General features: G+C 42.8%; 1 protein-coding gene across 3 annotated transcripts in view; it reads right to left on the bottom strand.

Annotated features, from left to right (window-relative positions):
• Positions 1-16,920: 16,920 nt before the first annotated feature.
• ZNF219 (zinc finger protein 219) overlaps positions 16,921-24,839 on the bottom strand; it is a 44,681-nt gene continuing 36,762 nt past the window's right edge. For all 3 annotated transcript variants that reach the window (XM_066603746.1, XM_066603744.1, XM_066603745.1), the window contains exons 3-4: positions 19,382-19,513; positions 16,921-18,454 (exon numbers count right to left, since the gene is read on the bottom strand). In XM_066603746.1, coding sequence (XP_066459843.1) covers positions 17,877-18,454; positions 19,382-19,513 — 710 coding nt within the window. In that variant the 3' untranslated portion in view covers positions 16,921-17,876. The remainder of the gene's footprint in view (positions 18,455-19,381; positions 19,514-24,839) is intronic.

Here is a 24,839-nt window from a genome sequence, read left to right as displayed (position 1 = left end):
TAAAGTAGAAACCAGCTCATCAGGATACAGTTATGTCCTCACTTTAATTGATCACTACACCAAATTCACCATAGCTGTACCAGTAAAGACTTGACCGCAAAAACCACGGCAGCTGTTGTATGGAAACACTTTATTTTGAACTACGGATGCCCTGATCAAATATTATCTGACAGAGGTTCAGCATTTGAGTCCCAACTATTCCAAGAACTCTGTGATGTGTATCAGTGTAAAAAATTACATACAACTGCATATCATTCTCAAGGAAACGGACTATGTGAGAAGGCTAACCAAACAATCTTGGAACTGTTAAGAACCATTCCGCTAAGTCAACGAGCACATTGGCCAACATTGCTACCAGAACTGATTTACATGTACAACAATACCCCACATTGTTCAACTGGTTACACACCGTATTATCCAATGTTTGGACGTCAGAAAAGAATATCAGCTGACCTAAAACTAGGAATACAAGTTACTGATAATGCCAATCCAATGTTAAAAACTGAATGGGTTCAAGACCATCAACGTCGCCTCAAAGAAGCCCAATAAATTGTAGATCACCACTTAGAAGGAGTGCGAGATAAACAATCTAGCGACTTCAACAAACATGCACACGCCACAGATCTTCATGAAGAAGACCGTGTATGGTTAAGAAAAGAATAATCGCACAGGAAAACCAGACTCCAGATGGGAATTGCAACCCTATACCATTGTTACCGTAATTTCCCCTGAAAAAGCATTGTACCATATCGCACAGTCAAATGGAAAAATGCAAGTAGTACATCGTAATCATCTAAAGATTTGTTTAGCTCCCCATTCATCACCAGGACCAACTGACTCAGGAACCGAAGGAATGGATACAGATTCAGAAAATGAGACTAACAACCATCAGAATATTGAATATCCTTCACCTATTGATTTAAAAAAACAAATATTGTCATACCAAAATCCAGCATCTGTACCACAACCACCAATTGTATCTACAACCCAAGCATCAGTACCACCATCCCCAACTTCATCCTCAGTTCCAGCATCAGTGTTACTCCAATCATCGCCACCAGTTTCACTTGTACCAATGCCTAGAAGAAGACTTTCCGGAATCCCAGTTCTCAGGAGATCCACCAGAAGCACACGTGGACAACTACCTCTGCGTTTCCAGGACTAACCTTGTTACCCTTACTTTATTTAAATCCCATGGATTATACAAAAACTCTTTAATTAATTGCAACCGTTTAGTTCTGCAAGGTTTGTGCCCTGAGGGACTTCTCAGTGTGTTCTTATGATGTGTAACTACTTAAATTCCTTTCCCTACAGGTTGCTTACTGTACCGTACATGCTTTTTCAAATGTCTTTTATTGCATTCTTGTATTTATGCAAAAATTGCCTGACTTTGGGGAGAAGAACAATGTAAGTACCCCATAGCTAGCTGGGCCCTAAGATTCTGTCTTAGCCCAACGTAATCCCTAAAAATACTTGCAAGTACTTCAATACCTAAAGATAATGTCCTGTCATGCATCCCAGTAGGCATACTTCTCCGTCCCCCGAATCTCAGTACAGCCAGGGACAGCTGCGTTATAAATAGGGGGTAACTGTAGGGGCCCGGGGGACGATCCGTGGTGAAATGCGGGCATTGAAACACATGCATTTTCAAATTTTCCTTCACACTCATATGTACAAATTGCGTATTCCATGAGCATGCTCTACTTTACCAAGCAGTTTGATTTTTTGGGGGGTACACTAGTATTCATCTGGTGCAATTTTCTATCCGATCTTTTCCCGTGCAGCATACAGACACCATTGTATCCATTGGGTGTCTGTTTCTCTGCAGGAAATTGGTTCCTGATGAAGTTGAGCAGTCAACAGAAACGCGTTGAACCAAAAAAGAGAACCTTATTAACATTGAACCAAAAAAAAAAATCTTATTAAACATTAACTATTTGAACTCCTATATAAGATGAAGTGGAAACTGGACTGAGTCCCTCAATTCAAATCTGACTCATTCCAGAATTCCTTTTTTTTCTATTCTATACTCAAGGATCTCTTTTAGAAATCTATATGATAACTATAAGATCTTGGTGAGCTCTCGGCCATTAGAGTTCCTCCATGATCTATGTAGAAATCAGTATCAGTCTGAAATTACAGAAAGGTGTTTGAAATTGCATCTATTACTATACACCACTCGACTCTAAACTCAAGGACCTCCCTTAGAAATCTATATAGATGACTATAAGATCTTGGTGAGCTCTCTGCTATTAGAGTTCCCCCCATGATCTATGTATAAATCAGTATCAGTCTGTAATCACAAAAAGGTGTCTGAAATCGTATCTATCTATCTATCTATCTATCTATCTATCTATCTATCTATCTATCTATCTATCTATCTATCTATCTATCTATCTATCACTATGCACCACAGATGTTATTTGTCTCTATTAGGGATCAAGGGTCATTTTCCCCATGAGAAACTCATGTACCAGCACCATACAAGTTTTAACTATCTAGTGGATTCTAGGTGCTTTGTGTCCTTCTAGGACTGATACCCTGGTCCTTTGTACCCTACGCTACTAGTCCGGGTCTTTTTATTCTAGGCCCTATTTAGAGGCACCCCTTATATAAAGCCCCTACTGATATATGACTAGAAATACAGTAAGTTTTCTATGCACCTAGAAAGCAATCACTGTACATTCTATTCTTTACTCTAATAAGACATCTACAAGGGTGGTGGGATTAGTTCTAGATATATATGTCTACTTACAAGTGTCAAGTTTAGTAATAGTTTTTTAATCTACATTAAAGGGGTTGTCCCGCGCCAAAACTGTTTTTTTTATTCAATAGCCCCCCCGTTCGGCGCGAGACAAACCCAATGCATGTATTAAAAAAAAAAAACGTTTAGTACTTACCTGAATCCCCGCGCTGCGGCGACTTCTTCCTTACCTTAGCAAGATGGCAGCCGGGATCTTCACCCACGATGCACCGCGGGTCTTCTCCCATGGTGCACCGTGGGCTCTGTGCGGTCCATTGCCGATTCCAGCCTCCTGATTGGCTGCAATCGGCACACGTGACGGGGCGGAGCTACGAGGACCAGCTCTCCGGCACGAGCGGCCCCATTCACCAGGGAGAAGACCGGACTGCGCAAGCGCGTCTAATCGGGGGATTAGACGCTGAAATTAGACGGCACCATGGAGACGAGGACGCTAGCAACGGAACAGGTAAGTGAATAACTTCTGTATGGCTCATAATTAATGAACGATGTACATTACAAAGTGTATAACCCTACTTGCTTTCGCGGGACAACCCCTTTAATAATAATTAAATTTTAGGGAATCAGTTCAGTGAAAGTTGTAGAACATTTGATTCTTCTGCCTCAGTGAATTTGTTTACTTCTTGTATTGTATTGAACTTTATAGTTTGGTCAGCTGCGCCTACACCCATCACATTTTTCTCTTCACTGATTGTTGAAATGAGGGGGCAGCAGCACTCACCCAAGTGCTGTGCCCTTCCACTGTCCTCACTGCCTGCCGGCTCCTCTCAGCAGACACATAGCGGTCTACAGACATCATCAGGAAGACTGGAGTGCTGTACTTGCCAGAAATGTCTTTTGCCTTCCCCATTCATAGCCATAACTTTATTTCTTTTTACACTGACATGCAGAGGCATAACTTGAAGCTTCTGGGCCCCAATGCAAAACCTGTAACAGGGCCCCCAACTATAATGCTTTATTCATAGTACTGGGCTCCCTATATTGAGAAGAGAGGCCTTATGGGCCCCCTAAGGCTCCTGGGCCCGGGGGCAACCGCACCCCCTATAGTTACGCCCCTGCTGACATGCCTGTATTAGTTCATGTTTTCATGCGAGACAAGCTTTTCTTGACGCCATTTTTCCATATACGTAAGCATTTATTTTATAAAAAACCTTTAAATGCAGAATGGCAGTTTTATTAGCATTATATACGCCATTTACTGATCAGCATAAATAATATGTTCACTGTATTGTACAGGTTTTTACTATTAGGGCTCCTTCACACTGGCGATCGCAAACACGTGCAGGTGTCACGGCTGTTGGGGTCTTTCTGAAAGGCCCCAGGGCTGCCTTAGCAGACTGCCTACTTAGCCATCCCTGTGGGATGGCTTGATAGGCTGCCTATCAAATCGCAGTATGACATAATGCTATAGCATTATGTCATACTGCAGGAACAATCAAAGCATCGCTAGTTGTGGTCCCCCGGGGAGGCTAAAAAAAAAAGTTAAAATAAGATCAATAAAGTTTTATTAATAGTACAAAACAGTAATAAAAGTTTAAATCACCCCCCTTTTGCCATATTTATAATAAAAAATCTAAATCATAACAGAAAAATACATATTTTGTATCGCCGCATCCATAAACATCTGATCTATTAAACTAGCACATTATTTACCCTGCACGGTGAACGCCGTCTGAAAAAAAAATTAAGAACGCCAGAAATGCACTTTTTCAGTCACCCTGTTTCCCAGATAAAAATGCAATAAAAAGCGATTAAAAAGTTGTATGTATTCCGATAACGTAAACTACAGGACATCCCGCAGAAAATTATCTCCCGTACAACTACTTTGACGGAAAAATAAAAAAGTTATTGCGCGGTGAAGATGGCGGCAGAAAAGGATTTTTTAAAAATTAAATGTCTTTGAAAAAAAATAAAAGTAGTACAGTGAAAAAAAACTATATAAATTTTTCTATCGTGGCAATTGTACTGACCCATAGAATAAAGTTATCATGTCATGTTTGTTGCAGTTTGTGCACCGTAGAAACAAGACGCACTGAAAGATGGCGAAATGTCGGGGTTTTTTTCCCTTTTACTGCACTTTTTCAAAGTTTTTCAGTACATTATATGGTGCAGTAAATAGCACCATTGAAAAATACAACTTGTCCCACAAAAAACAAGCCCTCATACTCCGATGTCAATGGATAAATAAAGGAGTTACGATTTTTCAAAAGGGGGGAGGAAAAAACGAAAGGGGTTAATAATGGTATGAAAAAAATGTTTAGTTTAAGTATTTTTATGCCATTACTTTTTAGTAACATTAAAGCCACCTGCACACGGGCGATGCGGATTCCACATGCAGAATCCTACTCCAACACCGGCCGGCGACCCTGCGTACTTTCTTTCTTCTGTATTGCGAATGACCGCAGACGCTCGAGGTCAGTCATGTACAGTACAGCTTTTTTTTTGAATGTTTGTTTTTCCTCTGCCATCACTAGGCGGTGACGTTGGTACCCACGGCCTATCTGCAATGTCAATTGTGGATGGGCCGTGGGTCAGATGGCTTCAATTTACTTCAATGGAGGCCATCCACAGCAAAATAGAGCATGCTGTGATTTTTCCTCGGCTTCCGGAAATCACTATTTAATTCCACAGGGTGCAGGGAAAAGCAATTTCTTTTTTTACATACCTTTAATACATGCCATTTGCTGCGGATCCTCCATGCGGATTCCGCAGTGCAAATCTGCCCGTGTTTAGCCGACCTCAGGCTGCGGTTCCATAGATAGCAGTGCACCCTATGGCTTAGTATACTCTTTTTTCATCTGCGTGATAATGGAAGCCACAGCGCAGCATTAGCAGATTCATAATATTACTAGCTATTTATTAAGGGCCATCAGATTCCGCTGAGGTGCTCATATTTCTGCATCTCCTAGATAAGGTCCCAGGTTTTGGCCTCGAAGCAGACAAGGTAAAATAAGGCCTCACGCCCACGGCCGTGGCAGACTCTGCCAGCGAAATATCGCAACGGAGTCCAACACGGCGCCCCCCCCCCCCCCCAAAGACCCCTCTGGATCTGCCACGCGAGTCCTGTCCGGCGAGCCAACGCACATACGCAGTGCAGAGTATGACGCTCTGACTGTGACGCATAATCACGCGATACTTCCACTGTGCTCACAGTAGAAGTATTGCGTTACAGACTACAGTTGTAGTCAATGGAAGCCGGACGTGCGTTTTTCCGCGACAATTAAAACATGCCGCAATTTCTTTGATGCTGCGGAATTCCACGGTAGAATTGCACAGCGTAAACATTGAGCTATTAGGTTTAATAGAACACAATAGCTGCAGGATAACGACGCGGATTTCCACCGCGCGAAACGCAGCAGAAATCCGTCCATGGGCATCAGCCCTAAGAGGCTGAGAGAGGTAGAAAAATATATAGCGACGTCTACTGAGCGTATGGAATGTGAAGAGGGCCCCTCGACTGATGTTCTGGGTGGGAGAAAGAGCATAGCAGTGTCCTGTGCAGCTTCTCACATTGCCCTCTGTGAGGCGCTCTTAAACAGGCGTTTTTTTCACAGCGTTTAGTGGGCGATTTTAATGGCCACTAAAAACGCTGCACTAAGCCTCCATTCATTTCAGTGGGGCTTCTCAGACGAGCATTTTAGTGCAGCGTTTATAAAAAATGCTTGGGCAAGAGAGAGGCCTAAGGATGTTTTCACACAGCTGAGAAAATTGTGCGATGCAAGAGTCAGCGAAAACGCAGAATTATGAAATGAATGGTTTTCAATGTTTTCTTTACATTTGCGATGTTTTCACTCATATGATGTTGTGAGGGGGAAAAAAATCATGTCATGTTCTATCATTTTGTAATATCGCCCATTGATTTTAATGGGGCCGGCAGCAGCGCCAACCCCATTGAAAGCAATGGGAGAACTTCACGATTCTCTGCCACGGCTGTGACGGCCGCAGTGGGGAAATCCTTTCAGCGGCGGCTGGTAAGATTACTTTAGCTGCAGCCAGGCAAATCCCTTCATCAGCAGCCGGGGAAATCCTTCCATTAACGGCTGGGGAATCCCATGAGCTGCGGCTGGGGGAATCCCTTCATCAATCCCCAGGGATTTCCTGCAACGAAGCGAGGCTGTTTTCACATGAAAACGCCTTGCATCCACAGGGTTTTCACATGGTGGAAAATGCGATATCGGGCCATAATTTACGACCCGATATCGCCCGTGTGAAGCTAGTTTACATGAAACTACATAGGATGTACATGCAAAGCATCAGCGGGTCCTCCCTCATCCAGTGGGCTGCAACATTTGCTGAACCCTACCTGGTGCCGACACCAGCGCTGCCAATAGACTGTAGGCTCATAGACAGTCTGCAACAGTAGAAGACTACACATACAAGTGCAGGACATGCAGTGTCAGGCAGCGCGGTTCAGCTGAGATCTGTAGTAGCCTCTGCAACCAGTTCATCTTGTTTACAGCTACATCTCCAACTGCTGCTCGCAGATTTTCAGGAGACGTGATTCATTCTTCTTGAATTATGATTCATTTTTGATTTCCCAAATGTTATCTGTGATTTATGTCCAAGTTTTCCCAGAAAGAAACAAAAAAGATTATACGGCTGTATAATATATATCTTGTGACTATATGACAGTATGAGCACAATATACAGTACTGTGTAAAAGTTTTAGGGCCTAAACAGACGTGCGCATGCGCTAATATGTTCGCCGCTATGGAGTGTATTAGCGCATGAACTTACTTAAAAAAAAAGTGGGAAGATGGGTCCTTTTATTGTGGTTTTCACGAAAAAATGCTGCACAGTAAGAATGCTTTTAAAAATTGAAATATTAATAGTATTTTGGTAAATTAACAAAATGCAAAGTGAATGAACAAAAGAGAAATCTACATGAAATCAATATTTGGTGTGACCGCCCTTTACCTTCAAAACAGCTTCACTTCTAGCTAGACTTGCACACAGTTTTTGAAGGAGCTCGGCAGAAAGGTTGTTCCAAACATCTTGGAGAATCTTCTGTGGATGTAGGCTTGCTCAAATCCTTCTGCCTCTTCATGGGATCCCAGACAGACTGGATGATGAGATCAGTAATTTACAATGCTGGTCATGATTTCTGCTGGCAATGCCATTCTGTGGGGCTCTTGGCTGGATGGGAAGTCCCACTGCACAGTATTCATTTAACAACGTGCTGCTGATGCAAGAGACTTAAGTATAATTACTTTTGTTTGCCAGCCTTATCTCACCAACCAGAAGAGGGAGACCGAGAATAGATAGGCGATTCATATAGCCAGATGTAGGCTAGGGAAATGAGGTCACCTGCCACTTACAGCCATGCTCACTGGTTTGCAGTAGCATAGGCTGTCACAGCAGTGGGGCAGTCTGCATGTTGTTTTCACTTGGCTTAACTATGACATGATATTATTATATATAAATATCTAATTAAGTTATGTCACCAGCTACATCAATCCTTAAAGGGGTTGTCCTACAAAATAAAGTTATACCCTGTCTACAGAATAGGACATAACTATTTGATCAATGGCGTCCAACCACTGATTATGAGAATACGGGTCCTCAAATAAATGGGGTAGCAATCGAGCTGCATCTCCATTTATTTCAATGGGACTGCTGGAGATAGCAAGTTCAATCTCTTGGCTATCTTCAACTATTCCTATGTGTGCACATATGTGCTGACTGCTCAATTTATTTGGGGATCTTCAGGCCCCCGTTCTCCTAATTGGTGGGGGTCCCAGTGGTTGGACTCTGATCAGATATATTTCCCTAAGGGTGCATTCATACAACCGTATATCGGCTGGGTTTTCACGCCCAGCCGATATACGGCGTCTCTCTTTGCAGGGAGAGGAGGCTGGAAGAGTCGGGAGCAGTGCTCTGAGCTCCCGCCCCCTCTCTGCCTCCTCTCCACCCCCCTGCACTATTTTCAATGAGGAGATGCGGGACGGGGCGGAGCTAATTACCAGAACTTAGCCCCACCCTCGTTCCGCCTCCTCTCATTGCAAATAGTGCAGAGGGGCGGAGAGGAGGCAGAGAGGGGGCGGGAGCTCAGAGCACTGCTACCAGCTCTTCCAGCCTCCTCCCCCTGCAGAGAGAGACGCTGTATATCGGCTGGGCGCGAAAACCCAGCCGATATACGGTCGTCTGAATGCACCCTTACTCTGCAGATAAGGGATAACTTTATTTGGTGGAACAATCTCTTTAAACTCTATTCATAATGACATTTCGGTGCCTATTTTTACCAGTGCCAAGACAAATAACATATTCTGATTATACCACTGATTTATAATTGTCCTCTGGTTCTCCCCATTAATGTCAATTGGAAAAGAACAATCTACAGTAGAGGACATGCTTCAATTTTTTTTTTAATGACTATTACTTGAGATTTAAGCAGTCAGCTGGTAGTATGTGACACACATTTAGTGGTTAGAATATGACTGATGTGTTATAAATCAAATTATCAATGAACTAAGTGGCATAATGACATGAAATGTAGTAATTCTGCAACAGAAGATGAAATGGAAAACCGATGTGGGCACAGCTCCCTCCATTGAAGTCTAAGGTAGTTACAGGCACGGCCAAGCAAGAACACCTTGTCTTCTCCGATAGAAGATCACAGACTGTCACTTTGGGTTGCTGAAAGTTGTCAGTGGTCTCCAATTCTTTTGATAGGTAAGGGCCCACCAGTTGGGCATCAACCTATCCCAGATTTATGACACATTCTGTAGTTAAAGTACCCTTTAATGTCGCCTGTCCACGGGCGTTGCGTTTTAAAGCAGCGGATTTCCGCCACGGGAGAACAATAAAGTCACTGTGATTTTCCGCGATGAACCTATCATTATGATAGGTTCATCGCTGAAAATCGCGGCATGCCTCCATTTTTATACGTGAGTGGAAAATCGCGGTGGATTTCCCCTCGTGTACATCAGGCTGCATTTTCCATAGTTATCCTATGGGAAGCGTGTCATGTGTTACCCGCTTGCGGATAACGCAATAAAATATCGGCCGTGGACAGGAGGCCTTAAGGAGTAGTTGGAGAACGAAACCGCACCACTCCTGTCCATGGACTGCACCAAAAATGTGATACCAGACACAGCCTGTTGATAAGAGTGGTGCTGTTTCCAAAAAAAAAACAACTGACTTTTATTTTTTAACCTCAAACACTGGGAAATATTCCACTTATTTTAGATGGCTTTGATTAATATGCAGCTCTACCTTCTGAGTCACTTTGAAATATTAAATGTATTCACAGCAATTCCTTTAAGACCTGAATCAAGGAAGCAATTCGAAAAATAAGGAGAGCAGCAGCAGAAAAACAAAATTACCATTTCAGCTCTCCCAGTACTATCGGCTACACCCAGGCCAGTTTACAATGCCTTTATTTAGGAAATGGAGCAGCGAGAGGAGTTGTCACAATAGCTATCAGCAATGCGAGTTTCGTGCGGGTGTAATGCGATTTTTCTATTTTTACTATTAAAAAAATGTGATTTTCACATGCGTGAAAAATCACAAGTGCAGCGATGATGCCTTTTTCTCACAAAACGAATTGCAAGCGCCGGCAGAAATTGCAGGTTTAAGAGTGTGAATGCACCCTAAATGGATTTAACCCCTTCTACCCCCAGAATGTAATGCCTGAGCCTGCGCCATCCCCAGTGGGAAACAACTGTGACTGACGGCCTCCAGCTGCAACAGACAATAATATAATGGGGAACAATTTTAAATAAAACTTTTCTTGATTTTGTTTTTTAGGTGATTTAGACTAATATAGGCATGCTGATTTCAAAAGTTTGGTTAGTTTTCTTCTATCACGTCAGGTGTTTTCTCTACAGCTTATCTTAATGCGATTACTTAAGCCTGGGTTGAGTGGAGTACCAGTGTTCTCCTCTTGGCCAAGAGCGCATCTCCCTTGAGTGGGGAGCGGTGGAGGATGACCTTGGCGACCGGTTGTTATTTAGAAAGGCTATTCAGTTACACGTGCGACAGTGTGGTGAGGAGTTGTGTGCTGCTCTATATAGTGAATTACACACTTATTTCCATTCCTTCAGATCACATCGGCATCTGCTATTTCTTGTTGTAAGTGCATAAACAGCCCTGATTCATTTTGCTATATCTGTGGGAGTTTCACCATTGCCAGTCAACGGGCGAACATCAGTGCATTCATCAAGCAAGTCTGCATATTTCAAAGTTAAACTTGCTGTTCAAGATAAGTCTTGGGCCACTTACAAGGTGTGCAAGCACTGTGTCAAGAGTTTACGGATGTGGAACACGTGATAAGTTGGCGTTTGGTATATCTATGGTTTGGCGAGAGCCAAGAGATCATTCCAGTGACTACTACTTTTGTATAGTGAAAACTTCAGGATTCAACAAGAAAAATAAATATAAAATAGAGTATCCCAGTCTACCATCAGCTATATGTCCAGTGTCTCTACCAGCTGGAATCACAGTGCCAGTTTTCGTTGAACTACCCCCTCTTGAAGAACATGATTATGGTGAAGAACTAAATGACAGCAAGGCTAAAGATTTTGAAATTGAAAATGACTTAGTTCGTAAGGGATTTGATCAGCATGAGCTGAATGATTTGGCACGAGATTTGAGACTATCAAAAAGGGCTTCAGAACTCCTAGAATCAAGACTGCATAAGAAAAACGTGCTTGAAAAACGAGCGAAGGTGTCCTACTTTCGATCCAAAGAAATTGTATTTCTGCAATACTTTAGAAGTGACATAACATACATGGTTCAATGGGGGAATTGGGAAATCTATAACTCGACTGAATGGTGACTGGTATTTGATTGCGGAAAGCAGAGCTTAAAGTGTGTCCTCCTCCACAATGGCAGTTTATTTGGTACAGTCCTAATTGGCCATTCAGTTTCTCTTTGTGAAGAATGAGACATAGTCATTGAGTTGTTGCAATATCACAAACACAATTGGATCATCTGTGTTGACCTAAAATGGTATTCTTCCTTCTTGGTCAGCAATGCGGATACACCAAGTATACCTGTTATCCGTGCATGGGGGACAGCAGAGCTCGTGAGAAACATTGGCCTCCAAGATCTTACCTCAAACCTGGTGATCCAAACATTCTACACAAGCCACTTATTGATAAAAAGAACATTATATTCCCACCTCTGCACATGAAAGTGGGTCTCCTGAAACAATTCGTTAAAGCTTTGCCAACTGAAGAAGACTGTTTCAAGTACCTCATTTTGGCATTTCCTAGCCTGAGATTTGATTCCAAGCTGGTGTGTTTGATGGTCCACAAAATTGGCAATTCGTCAAAGATGAACATTTCATCGGGACAATGTCAGAACTTCAAAATAATGCTTGGTTATCATTCAAAGATATTGTCAATGGCTTTCCTGGAAATAAGTGAGCAAAGAATTACACCACAATTGTGCAGAAACTCTTGGAGAGCTACAAAATGCTTGGTTGCAACTTGAGCATCAAGGTGCATTTTCCGCATAGCCATCCTGTTAACTTCCCGGAACACCCGAGTGCGGTCAGTGATGAGCAAGGTGAATGATTCCACCAAGACTTAAAGGCCATGGAAATAGTATCAGGGTAGATGGGATGTACATATGTTGGCCGACTATTTTTGGAGCATCAGGCAATGTTGTTCACAGATTGAATACTCCAGGAAAACCTGTAAGTGTAAATTTTACCTTAACTTGCACACAATTTCATGTACAAAAACAATATATCCTTTGTATGGACAAGATAACTTTAAACAAAAATTACATTTAGGTAATTTTTTGATTTTCCATTGTATATACATTATGTGAGGTTTTTGAGAAAAATGGAGGGTATCCTGTATCTTAAAAAGTTGATGTAATAGAGAAAATTAGAGTCATTTTTGGATTCAGAAGCCAAAACTTTGTAAAAGACAAGTGTAAGATCTTAGTCAATCAAAACTGCGTTCCCCAGTGATTAATGTTGATTGCAGCATGTAAAGGGTTTACAGCGGTAAGGCGGTCCATCTGTGATATCCTAGGCCCTCCGTCATGTTATTGCAGCGGGCTGATGGGTTGCAAAAGGCAACTGGATGCAAGACAATTGAGTCTGTATCTGCCATGGCCTGTGATTGCTATGATTAGCAATAATGCATTGCAGTACAGAAGTGCTGTAATGTATTGCCAGTGTGATCATAGCATTGTAGGTTCAAATCTCCTACACAGATATAAAAAAAGTAAAAAAAACAAAACATAAAAAATGGTAATAAAAAACGCTTCTTGCACATTTTTTCCCTTTGTTTAAAAAAAAATTAAAAACCCACGTCTGGTATGATTGCATCTCCAAGAACCCTTACAATAAATTCAACACACCACATATCCATAGTACTATAGTATGTAAAGTCAAAAAAGGCATATGTCTGTCCAGTTCAGCTTATTACCCCCCAATATTCATCCAGAGGAAGGCAAAAAAAAACCAAACCCAATGAGGTAGAAGCCTATTTTCCCCATTTAAGGGGAAAAGTTCCTTTCTGACTCCAATCTGGCAATCAAAATAATCCCTGGATTAACAGCCCATTTGAAGTTATTAGTGATTATACCATATAATATTGTATTGCTCAAGAAAGACATCCAAGACCCTCCTGAACTCTTTTATCGAGTTCACCATCACCACATCCTCAGGCAGAGAGTTCCATAGTCTCACTGATTTTACAGCAAAGAACCCTCTTCTATGTCGGTGTAGAAACCTTCTTTCCTCTAGATGTAGAGGATACCCCGCTTGTTACTGTCACAGTCCTGGGTAAAAATAGATGATAGGAGAGATCTCTGTATTGTCCCCTGATATATTTATACATAGTTATTAGGTGGCCCTTCAACTGTCTTTTTTCTTAAGTAAATAATCCCAATTTTGATATCCTGTCTGGGTTTTGTAGTCCATCCTGCACAGTAAACGCTGTAAATAAACGCAATAAAAGTGATCAAAGAAATACGTACCCCAAAATGGTACCAATAAAAATACAGTCTGTCACACAAAAAAGATAAAAGCCCTCACAGATCTGTCAATGGAAAAATGTAAAATAAAGGGTCCTTATTAAAGATTAGCGAGCATACTTGGTAAGGCGATATACTCGAGAGAGCATCGCCTTTTTCGAGTACCTGCTGGCTCGTCCCTGAAGATTGGGGGAGGGGGGGGGGGGCGCGGGTGGCGCGGGGCAGCGAGGGCGAGCGGAGAGGAGAGTGAGAGAGATCCCTCTTCCCCAAATCTTCAGGGACGAGCCAGCAGGTACTCGAAAAAGGCGACGCTCTCTCTCGAGTATATTGCCTTACCGAGTATGCTCGCTCTTCTCTAGTCCTTATTGTGCAAAAAAGAAAACCTTAAAATATATAATTTTAGCACATAATCATACGAACACGCAGAAAAAAATGTATCATGTCATTTGTGCTGCATGAGTAATGCTGTAAAAGGAAAACAAAAATCCATGATCAATGGCAGAATTCATGTGTTTTTTCTCCCTGCCCTCCAAAAGACCTAATAAATGTTATGTACTACATCATAAGTACCCAAAAACTACAGATCGATATGCAAAATCAAGCCCTCATACGGCTATGTTGACAGAAAAGTAAAAAAGGTTACGGCTTTTGAAAAGTGGAGATAAAAATCTAAAAAATCGTTGCATCCTTAGGTTTAAAGCAAGCTATGTCACTAAGGGGTTAAGCATGTCTGGGATCAACATATGTCTATCCGAGGAGGGAAATAATACAAGGGCAGACTAGATGGACCGTGTGGTCTGTTTCTGCTGTCAATCTTCTGTTTTTATATTAGAACTATACTGTAAAGCCTATCAGGGAATCGTGTCTACATCCAAGGACAACCAACACAATTATGAAAGAAGCCACGTTAATGAAGACAAACGCATCAAAAAAGCTTGTTCAGCACAAGATAAAGTATTTACTTACTTGCTCCAAGTTGTATCTGGATTATGTCTCATGCACATGGGCGTGTTTCAGCTCTGTTTTGTACAGAGTCATTACAGGACTTTCAAAGAGGCACATAAGACCTCTACTGCACCTCTGTATGCCTCCAATTTTCTACAAATTTGCCAGCATGCAAGAGCCTTAAAACTATTAGGGTATGTCTACATATGGCAGAAATGCTGCGGAATCTCTGCAGCGGGAATCCCGCTGCATTTCTGCATCCAAAACAGTCAAAATCCAGCGGCCTCTAGTGAGCGCAGCACTGCTGGTCAGGTAATGCGGAAGTGGCCAGCAATGCTGCGCTCAGTACAGACTGGGTGAAGGAAGCGCTGATAGATGAAGACTTCAGGGGTGAGTGCTGTGTCTTCTGTAAACAGCTGCGGGTGCACGGCTAATCTTCAGTCAAAATCCGCACCGATGGCATGGATTTTGACTCTGTTTTGAATGCAAAAATGCTGCAGAATTTATCCCAAAATTTCTATTGTGGACATTCCACAGCATTTCCACCACGTGTAAAAATACCTTTAAAGAAGATGGAACAATACCTCTGCAGCGCCACCCATTGGATGGCAACAGTCCTTCAAATCAATGTACAACTCTTTAACAAGTCTGTAAAACAATGATTAGGAAGAGGAAACAAAACCAGAAAATCATACACAGACAGCTGTTTCAGGGTGTTTGCCCCTCATCAGTGTGCAGTAGGTTTCTGGCTTGGCTGGTGAGAGCCCTGTAACGTGGGTCAATAGGGTTGTCGTCTCTCCTTAAGGAGAGCACCTAAAAAGCATCGTGAGACACCTAGGGTATGAGTGGGTCGGGGAAAGGGCATCGTCTCTCCACAAGGAGAGCACCCAGAAGGGGTGTGAGAAGACACCTGTTTTACTTGTTAAAGAGTCGTACATTGATTTGAAGGAATGCTGCCTCCAACAGGTGGCGCTGCAGAGGTATTGTTCCATCTTTCTTATTTGCATAAGTTACCCAGTGGAGCATGCATGTCCTTATAAGGATGAACACCCACTTGTGGTTTCCTTACGTGTTTTTTTAAGGCGATTGTCAATGGGACTTTCTAATGTTAAAAACGCACTGCAAGTTTGTGCTTTGCGATTTTTGTGCAATTTGTTTTTAACATTAGAAAGTCCCATTGACAATCGCCTTAAAAAATCGCAGCAATATCGCGTGAAAAAAAGCACAAGAAAAACGCAAGTGGGTGTTCACCCTAAGTCTCCTTTTGGCCCAGAAGGGGTTTGAGAATACACCTAAACCTGAGGAGTGAGGAGACTTATAAGGCCACGCATGCTCCTCTGGGTAATTTATGCAAATAAAGAAGATGGAACAATACCTCCGCAGCGCCACCTATTGGATGGCAGCATTTCTTCAAATACCTCTCAGGTGTCCTCTCACAGCCCATCTGGCTGCTTTCCTTGAGAAGAGACGATGCCCCTCCCAGACCCACTCACTCCCTAGGTGTCTCCACACACTTTTTGGGTGCTCTCCTTAAGGAGAGACCACACCCTTCTTGACTCACATACCTTTAAAGGGATTGTCTCAGTTTTCCCCATAACTAAACCTAATGAAAGATTTTATACTCACCTCTCCTGCCTCCCCACATGTCCGCACCTCTGTTTACAGGCTGCAGAGCAGTCAATCACAGACCTTTAGGCTGACTATAGCTTGTAAGCAGCGGGTCAGAGGGAAAACTGGAGCTGCAGGGACATAGGAGTATAGCATCTTTTATTTTGTTTTGCCATGGAAAACACAGATTAAAAAAAACAAACAACTCAGACAATCCCTTTAATTGCTGTTAAAGGTGAAATTAGGTTTCAAAAATCCACAGTAGTCCTGTAGTTAATAAAAGACCTTCTCACTAGAGATGAGCGAGCATTGCGCTTAGCGAGTACCTGTCCACTCGGAAGAAAAAATTCGGGTGTTGGCAGGGAACGAAGGGAAGATCTCTCTCTCCCTCTCTCCCCCCCCGCAACTCACCACTCCCCCGCGCCGGCACCCGAACCTTTTCTTCCGAGCGGGCAGGTACTCGCTATGGGCAATGCTCGCTCGAGTAATTGCCCTTAGCGAGTATGCTCGCTCATCTTTACTTCTCACCATCTTCCCACTTGTTCTGTGTAGAATTTTTGGGGGTTAAAGATTTCCCAAGTAACCAGAGAAGATGCTTTCAGTTTGTGCCATTAGCAACAATAATAATAACAATACTGTGGTGAAACGAAAGCTCTGGAAGGGCTTAATTTCCATTGTTATTTTCAAACAGAGTTTATTTAATTTTTTCCAAATTTATTTTTTTTCTACAAGAAAAGAATAAAAAAAAATATAGAAATCTCTAAACGTGGAAATGTATTCTTTCAACAGAATTCTAAATCATTTGGGAATGTGGAAGAAGGGGCACGTGTTTTAGGGTGTCTAACGGCAGCCGGGTCTGAAGAACGATGCAAATTATAATATCAAAAATAAAGTCTCAGCAACAACCAGAAAGAAATGTTTCTGGGGCAAAATAATCATTATTACTAGCATGTCTATTTATCCTTTATTAACCCTATGTCTAGTGTTTCTCATTCTATCACTAACTTTCTGCGATCCTATTTCTATAGCTGGTTCTCTTGCTCGTAGGCCAGATATGTTGCAAGCAGTCTACCGCAATAGTGAAAAGTATCCTCTTTACTCTTTCACTATTGCGGTTCCAATGTTGCGCCTGCATCCACTCTCCAAAATTGTCGTTCAGTCTCTCATTTATTGCTTATTCTTGTTATCTTTGAAAATCAGTCATTTTGATAATCGGTTATCTCTTGACTGCTAACCATACTGTCCTTACTGCCACTGACTGTCTCTCCCAGGAAAGGGTATCACTGACTGTCTGTTTCTCTCAACTGCAATATATATTTCAAGCCCATCTATCTTCCCACAGTACCTTCCCTAACTCTCTCACATTCGACCTCCATTTTTTCCTGTCTCTGCCACAATCTACCCATTCCTAGCTGTTACACCCACACACCCATTTTCTATGTTCCTCAATCATTCCTTCCAGTTTCTAGCTGTCTCCCCTCTCTATCCATCATAAGCCCTCACATTTTCTATCTAACCATCACACTTCATCATGCCTAAACGTTTCATCTCTCTTTTTATGTGGATAATGGATTTTGGGCAGTTACAGGGCACTTCTCATACCATCTGCCCTTTAATTCTTAGTTCACTCAGTGCTTTCACATGGCTCTGGGCTGTCTCTCAGGCTAGGGCCTTGGGACTGTGGAGAAAGCACGGGACGGGGTCTTCCTCTTACATAGCCTCCCTTTCTACGTGATCTCCTCCCATGATGCACTTGAAGGTGTAGGCTCATTAGCTCTCCTACTGAAGTTACAAATGGGCAGTACATGCAGCGGTGAAAAGGGTTTCCTTGAGACAAATCCAAAGGCTCATGCTCTGGTCTTCCATTAGTTGGCTGATGTGAAGGACTTCTTCTCCTTTGTCCACCTCTACCAGTCATGCGAGGGAATGTGCTAGGAGCCTGGCCCTCAGTCACATGAAGACGGAGAGGTAGAGAGGTTCCATCTTCACAAGTTGTGGGCAAATCAGTGCAGGAATTGGCCCAAGCTGTAGATACAGGGAGTAGTCGATCTTGCTGGGTTGTACCTTGCTGAATGTTTTTGCCCCTTAAGGGGACGCCTGCAGCAAGTTTGGAGTCCCGGTGATGTCTCTGCAGGTGGTATTTCAGAGACCCAGACTGAGTGCCAGCATATGAACAATGGGGACACTTATAAGGTCGCTCTCCTGTGCAAAAAGAAAAGAACAGAGGTAAGTAGCAAATTGAATAAGAAATACATGCACAATAATGAAAAATGTGTAAATTATAAGAAAAAGGCACAATGGATTACAAAACTGTGGCCTAAAAGTGTACATAAAACGGATACTTAGGTCTTGTCCCCACACTGCAGTTTTGGTGTATTTTGTTCTAGACAGGAAATGTATCCAAAAAAGATCCTTTGTACTTTTCCTCTCCACAGGATCCAGTCCTGGCTATTATTAACAACAACAAGGGACAACTTGTATACAAAAATGATGAGAGAATAAAGTAAGAAAATAAGAAAATAAGCCACAAAGCGGTTGTCCACAAAGCTAACTTATCACCTATCTACGTGATAAGTAACTGATCAGCCCCAAATGTCCCCAAATGAATGGAGCAGTGGTCACAGTGTGCACTAATGCTATGTTCATCTCTACAGGACTGCCAGAGATAGCCGGAGGTCCCTTTCATTCAGGGACACTTGGGACCCGAGTTCTCATGATTGGTGGGGTCCCGAGGGTCGGATAAGTAAGTTTTTGGGACAAGTGCTTTAATAAGAATTAGAGATGAGCGAGCGTACTCGGATAAGCACTACTCGCTCGAGTAATGTGCTTTATCCGAGTATCGCTGTACTCGGGGCTAAAGATTCGGGTGCCGCTGCGGCTGACAGGTGAGTCGCAGCGGGGAGCAGGGGAGAGTGGGCGGGAGAGAAGGAGAGAAAGATCTTACCTCCGTTCCTCCCCGCTCTCCCCTGCAGCTCCCCGCTCCATGCCGGCACCCGAATCTTTAGCCACGAGCACAGCGGTACTCGGATAAAGCCAATTACTCGAGCGAGTAGTGCTTATCCGAGTACGCTCGCTCATCTCTAATAAGAATCTTACTACAATCTCAGAAATTTGTAGGCTAGGTCTTACCTGTGTGTACACGGAGATGCACCTTAAGATGATGGGAAGAACGGAAGGATTTGGCGCAAAATGGACAGTCTCTCCCAGTTGATCCGCGTTGTCTCTCTACCTGGGAGGAGTTGACATTCCATCCATTCTTATCTGGAGAAGAAATGAGGTGAGTGCTGAAAAATCACACAAATAACTTACTCCTCTGTGTGCCTGTGGAAAGAGCAAATCCAAAAACATTGATTTTCCCTGGTATGGATGTAAGTACTAGAATTTTTACTATAGACGATCAGCCGTAACATGAAAACCACTGACAAGTGAAGTGCATAATATTGATTATCTCATGACAATGATACCTGTCGAGGGGTGGGATATATTAGGCAAGGGAACAATCAGTTCTTCAAGTCTTGGATGCACAAAAAATTGACAAGATTAAGAATTTCAATGACTTTGATGGCTTGACGATTGTGTTCAGAGCATCTCCAAAACGGAAGATGTCATTGAATGTTTCTCATATGCAGTGATCAGGATTTACCAAAAGTGGTCCAAGGAAAGACAACTAGTGAGCCAGAGACAGTCTCATTAGTGCCTAAGACTCACTGATGTGCGTGTGAAGGCTAGCCTCTCTGGTCTGATCACATAGGGGAGCTACCGTAGCACAAACTGCTGAAAAGGTTTACATTGGCTATGGTAAAAAGGTATTTATGTGGATGTCACTTTGACATGTAGCACCCACCTAAACATTGTATAGCCTGTACACCCTTTCATAGCAATGGTATTTGCTAACGGCAGTGACCTTTTTCAGCACCATAATGCATCTTGCCGCACTGCAAAGGTTGCTCAGAAATGATCTAAGGAACATGGCAAAGAGTTCAAGGTGTTGACTTGGCTTCCCAATTCTCCAGATTTCAAATCCATTGAGCATCTTTGCGAAGTGCTAGAAGTCTGGTTCATGGAGATCGCACCTCACAGCTTACAGGACTCAGAGGATTTGCTGCAAGATACAACAGGACGCCATCAGAGGTCTTCTGAAGTCCGTACCTTGATGGGTGAGAGCTGTTCAGGCGGTGTGAGAGGGACATAAGCAATATTATACAATAGTTTTCATGTTATGGCTCATCAGATAAAGTAGAACTTGTTAATGTAAACTTAGCTACAATTCTTTATGATCCAGTATAAGTCATCTTCATTAGGGCTCCAGGAAAACCAACTCAGTCATGGCAATGCTTCTAAAAACAATTATATTTTAATTATTTTAAAGATGTTAAAGTGCCATTCCAGCAAAATCCCATTTTTCCACCATTCCACCTGATTGCCTGTGCACATTGCAATAACTTCCGTGGCAGTGCTGCCTCCTGTCTGATGCTTATCAGGCACCATCTTTAGGGCTTATTCACACGAGCGCATATCACCCGTCGTTTTCACGGTCGTCCGATATACACTACCATCTGATGCATTGGAATCCAATGCATCAGATCACATGGGCGTATTCCCGCGGCTTAAAAGCGCCTGGCCGGCCAATGTAGCGCCGAGCGCTTTTACGCCTGCCAGGAAAGATAGTCCCAGAACTATCTTTCTGGCCAGAATACGTCGGCTGCTGCATAGACTCCTATGGGAGCCAGTGATAGCTGCTGGAGAACAGGAGGTGGGAGGGAGTTTAGCAGCGTGACTGCTAAACTCCCACCCCCTTCCCTCCTCCTCTCCACCCCTTGCTGGCCGTTTGCAATGGGAAGGGGCGAGAGCTTAGCACACTAGCTTCCGCCTCCTCCTATTGCTGAGAGCCGGCGGAGGGGGAGGGAAGGGGGAGACAGCTTAGCAGAGCTAAACTGTCTCCCCCGCCCAACAGCATTGCGGGCTCTCCGTATATACGCCGGGCCTTCTGAACAGGCGCACAAACGTTAGCTTTTTGCGCCCATTCACGTGTTTTTACGGCACCAGCGGGCGAACGTAAAAATGCTAACACTCGTGTGAAAGAACCCTTATGCTGAAATTTGTCCCTGCTTTATCTCCTTTATGCTATGCTAGCTTCCCATCAGTACAGATTCATATGACCTGCTAGAGCCAATGGATAGTGTGATTAGTACTACTATGTATATTCATCTAAATGCTACAGATCTACAAGTATACAGACAGGAGGATGAGCTGTGATCTCCTCTATTATAACTGTGCGATAGGAGCTATATGATTATCATCAGTAATTGTGATAGAAGTTTCTGTTTCCCCTCCATGCAAGTATATGAAATATGTTACCAGTGCCGCCAATGATCATTTCAACCTTGTTGCTAAGTGTAGTATGACTATGTATAGGATTAATAGTATCGAGTAAACTAAGTTTCAAGTCTATAGTTATATTTTGGGTTACGCTTTAATTTTTGAGACTTGCTAACAGTTACATCCTGGGGGGTTTGTATGGAGAGGAATCAGCAGCCGATCCAGCTCCATACACAATGGGTCCTGGTTGTCTTTGAATGCTGATTGTGGCTGTTAACCCTTCAAATGCCATTGTCAATTCTGACAGCAACATTTAAATGCCCCAATCGGTGTTCAGGTATCCCAAATGCTTCCTCTGTGATGAGAATACAAAGTGCTGTCTGGTTACATAGCAGCGTTGGGCTTTCTGAAGGCCCCTTCGGCTGTCCTGACTAATTGCCTGTCAGAATGCAGTATAATGCAATGCTATGGTATTGCATTATACTGTATGACTGATCAAACAATCGCAAGTTCAAGTCCCCTAAAGGGACTGAAAAAAAATGTAAAAATGAGTTACTGTGTTTCCCCGAAAATAAGGCACCCCTGAAATCTGCAGAAGTCCCAAATATAAGCCCCCCCCCCCGATAGTAAGGCATTGTAAAGTGTGCAGGCAAGTCAAGAGACCTGTCCCCTGCTGACATCCCCGTTGTCTCCCACCTCCAGATGTATAAATAGATCTGCAGACAGTCTGCTGTTATCCTGCCCCTGCTGTGCTGTTCAGTGTGCTGTTGTGAGCTCCTCTTGCTGGCTAGAAAAGTCCATACTGTACGTTCTGTTCCTGCTGTATATGTCTGCTGTGATGAGCTCCCCTTGGTGGCCGGAAGCTGCAATACCATCCCTGCTTACAAGTGGTACAGGAACTTCTGTCTGCAGACAGGTACGTTACTTTACAGCCCTTATTTTTTTATGGCTCTGTATGTGAGTCAGGCAACCTGTGTGTGATTCTTAAGGCTGGGTTCTCACAGAGCGTATTTCCAGCGGAAATCTCGCAGTTTGGCCACAGCGACAAACAGCGAGATTTCTGCCGGGAAAGCGCTGCTTCAAAACACACGGCACTCAGCCGCTTGTTTTGAAGCGACCTGGCTGCACGCTTTTCCGTTTCTGTGGCCGGTGAATCCGCACCACAGCAGCGGCTTCTCCCAGCTTTGCTGTGACAGATTCGCTGTCCCATGTGGACGAGATTTCTGAGAAATTTCATCCACAAAGCTGGCCAATTGAGGGATTAGCAGCCACAGACGGATTTGCCACGGCGAAATAAGACACCCCCTGAAAATAAGACGTAGCGCATATTAAGGAGCAAAAATTAATATAAGACGCATCTTATTTTCAGGGAAACAGGGTAGAAAAATTTTATTATTATAAAAAATCAAAGGTAATAATAGTTTTTTATAAAAAAAAAAACCTTGTCCTATATTCATAATAAAAAAAAAATTTGGTATCACTGTGTTGGTAAAAGTCTGATCTATCAAAGTAACATATTATATATCGTGCATGGTGAACATTGTCAGAAAAAAAATTCAGAACACCAAAAGTGCGCTTTTTTTTTGTCACCTTGTCTCCAAGAAAAAATGTAATAAAAAACAATCATGTCATATGAATTCTAAAATGGTGCCAATAGAGACTACAGGACCTCCTGCAAAAAAATAGCCCTCACACAACCATATTGACAGAAAACTGAAAAAGGTTATGACTGTTATAAAAATGGTGGCATTTTTTTAATAGTACAGCAAAAAAAAAAAAAGCTATAAATTTGGTATGATCGTAATCATATTGACCCATAGAATAACGATATCATGTAATTTCTGGTGCAGTATGTACACTCTAAAAACACGTCCACCGCCCCCAAAATGGCAGAATTGTGTTTTTCCCATTTCAGATTTTTAAAAGTTTTTCAGTACATGGTGCATTAAACAATACCATTAAAAAATACAACTAGTCCTGCAAAAACAAGCCCTCAGACAGCGACGTCGATAGCTAGATAAATAAAAGAGTTACGATTTTTTGAAAGTGGATAGGCAAAACCAAAAAGGAAAAAAAAATGCTGCATCATCAAGGGGTTAAGAAACTTGTACAAAACTGGTAATATTTCCCGTAGCATCTTTTTTGCGATATGATTGGTAGCTATGGGAACATTGGCTTTTTTCATCTTAAAATATATAATGATATAATTTCTTCAAATATGTTCAATTTTTGCCCAACTGCAAAACTCACCACATCTATACTTACAGCGATGACATGTATGTCTGTCACACTGAGATGAAAGAGATGATTGACAGTGTATTTCACAACATTAAAGTGCTGCTGATCTCATGTGTGGGCTGAAAATAAAACTAAAGTAAGAAAAGATTAAAGCCGTTACTTTACTCAACAATCCCTGCATATGCATTCCTGCTGCAAGGCAAAGATTCTGGGGAGGCTTTAAGCCCCTAAGGACGTGGCCTATTTTGGGTTTAAGGACACGGTGATTTTTGGGAGATTTTCATCCTCACACTTCAAAGCCATAACTTTTTACATTTTTCTGTTGACATGGCTGTATGAGGGCTCGTTTTTTGCGTGACAACTTAATGTGATTGCGGGCCTTCCGCAATCAAATCGCAGAAAGGTCACAGATTCCGCGTTATCACTAGGCGATGATGCGGGAACAGCAGAGTTAAAAATAAATTTTTACTGCGCATGTCCAACGGCTCGCCGCGCGGACCATCCACAGTTCAGTAAAGATACAGAAAAGGCAGGTACGCGCGGATGCCAGCTGGGCACAGGGTCGGATTCCGCTGCAGGCTCTCGCATGCGGAAGCCGACCCTGGTGCGTGCAGCTGGCCTTAATCATGCGGTCTGAATGACATGATACATTTTTTTCTTTGTGTTCTGCGAGTGCGCTCCCTCTGTGAACCCTTTACATGCTACAATCAACATTGATCATGGCATGTAAGGGTTTAACAGTGAGGCACAGTGTTTTCACCCATTCCCACTGGTGCAGCAGGAGGCTGGCTGTTAGTCACAGCCGAATCCCGCTGCAGATGGCGCGGGCTAAGCTTCTGAGCCTAAGCCACGCACAGGATGTAAGTTTACATCCTGTTGCCTTAAATACAAGACATCCAGGACATAAAGCTGGAGTTAAGGCCTTTTTCACATGAGCGACAGCAATATAGCCACGAGAAAATCGCAGCGATATTGCAGCTGTATTCTGTGTGATATTGCTGGGTTTTCTTGCAGAGTAATTGGAATTTTG

The sequence above is a fragment of the Eleutherodactylus coqui genome, chromosome 5, assembly GCF_035609145.1.
Source record: "Eleutherodactylus coqui strain aEleCoq1 chromosome 5, aEleCoq1.hap1, whole genome shotgun sequence".
NCBI lineage: Eukaryota > Metazoa > Chordata > Amphibia > Anura > Eleutherodactylidae > Eleutherodactylus > Eleutherodactylus coqui.
The sequence above is the reverse complement of the archived record's forward strand: the minus strand, read 5'-3'. Positions and strand labels throughout refer to the sequence as shown.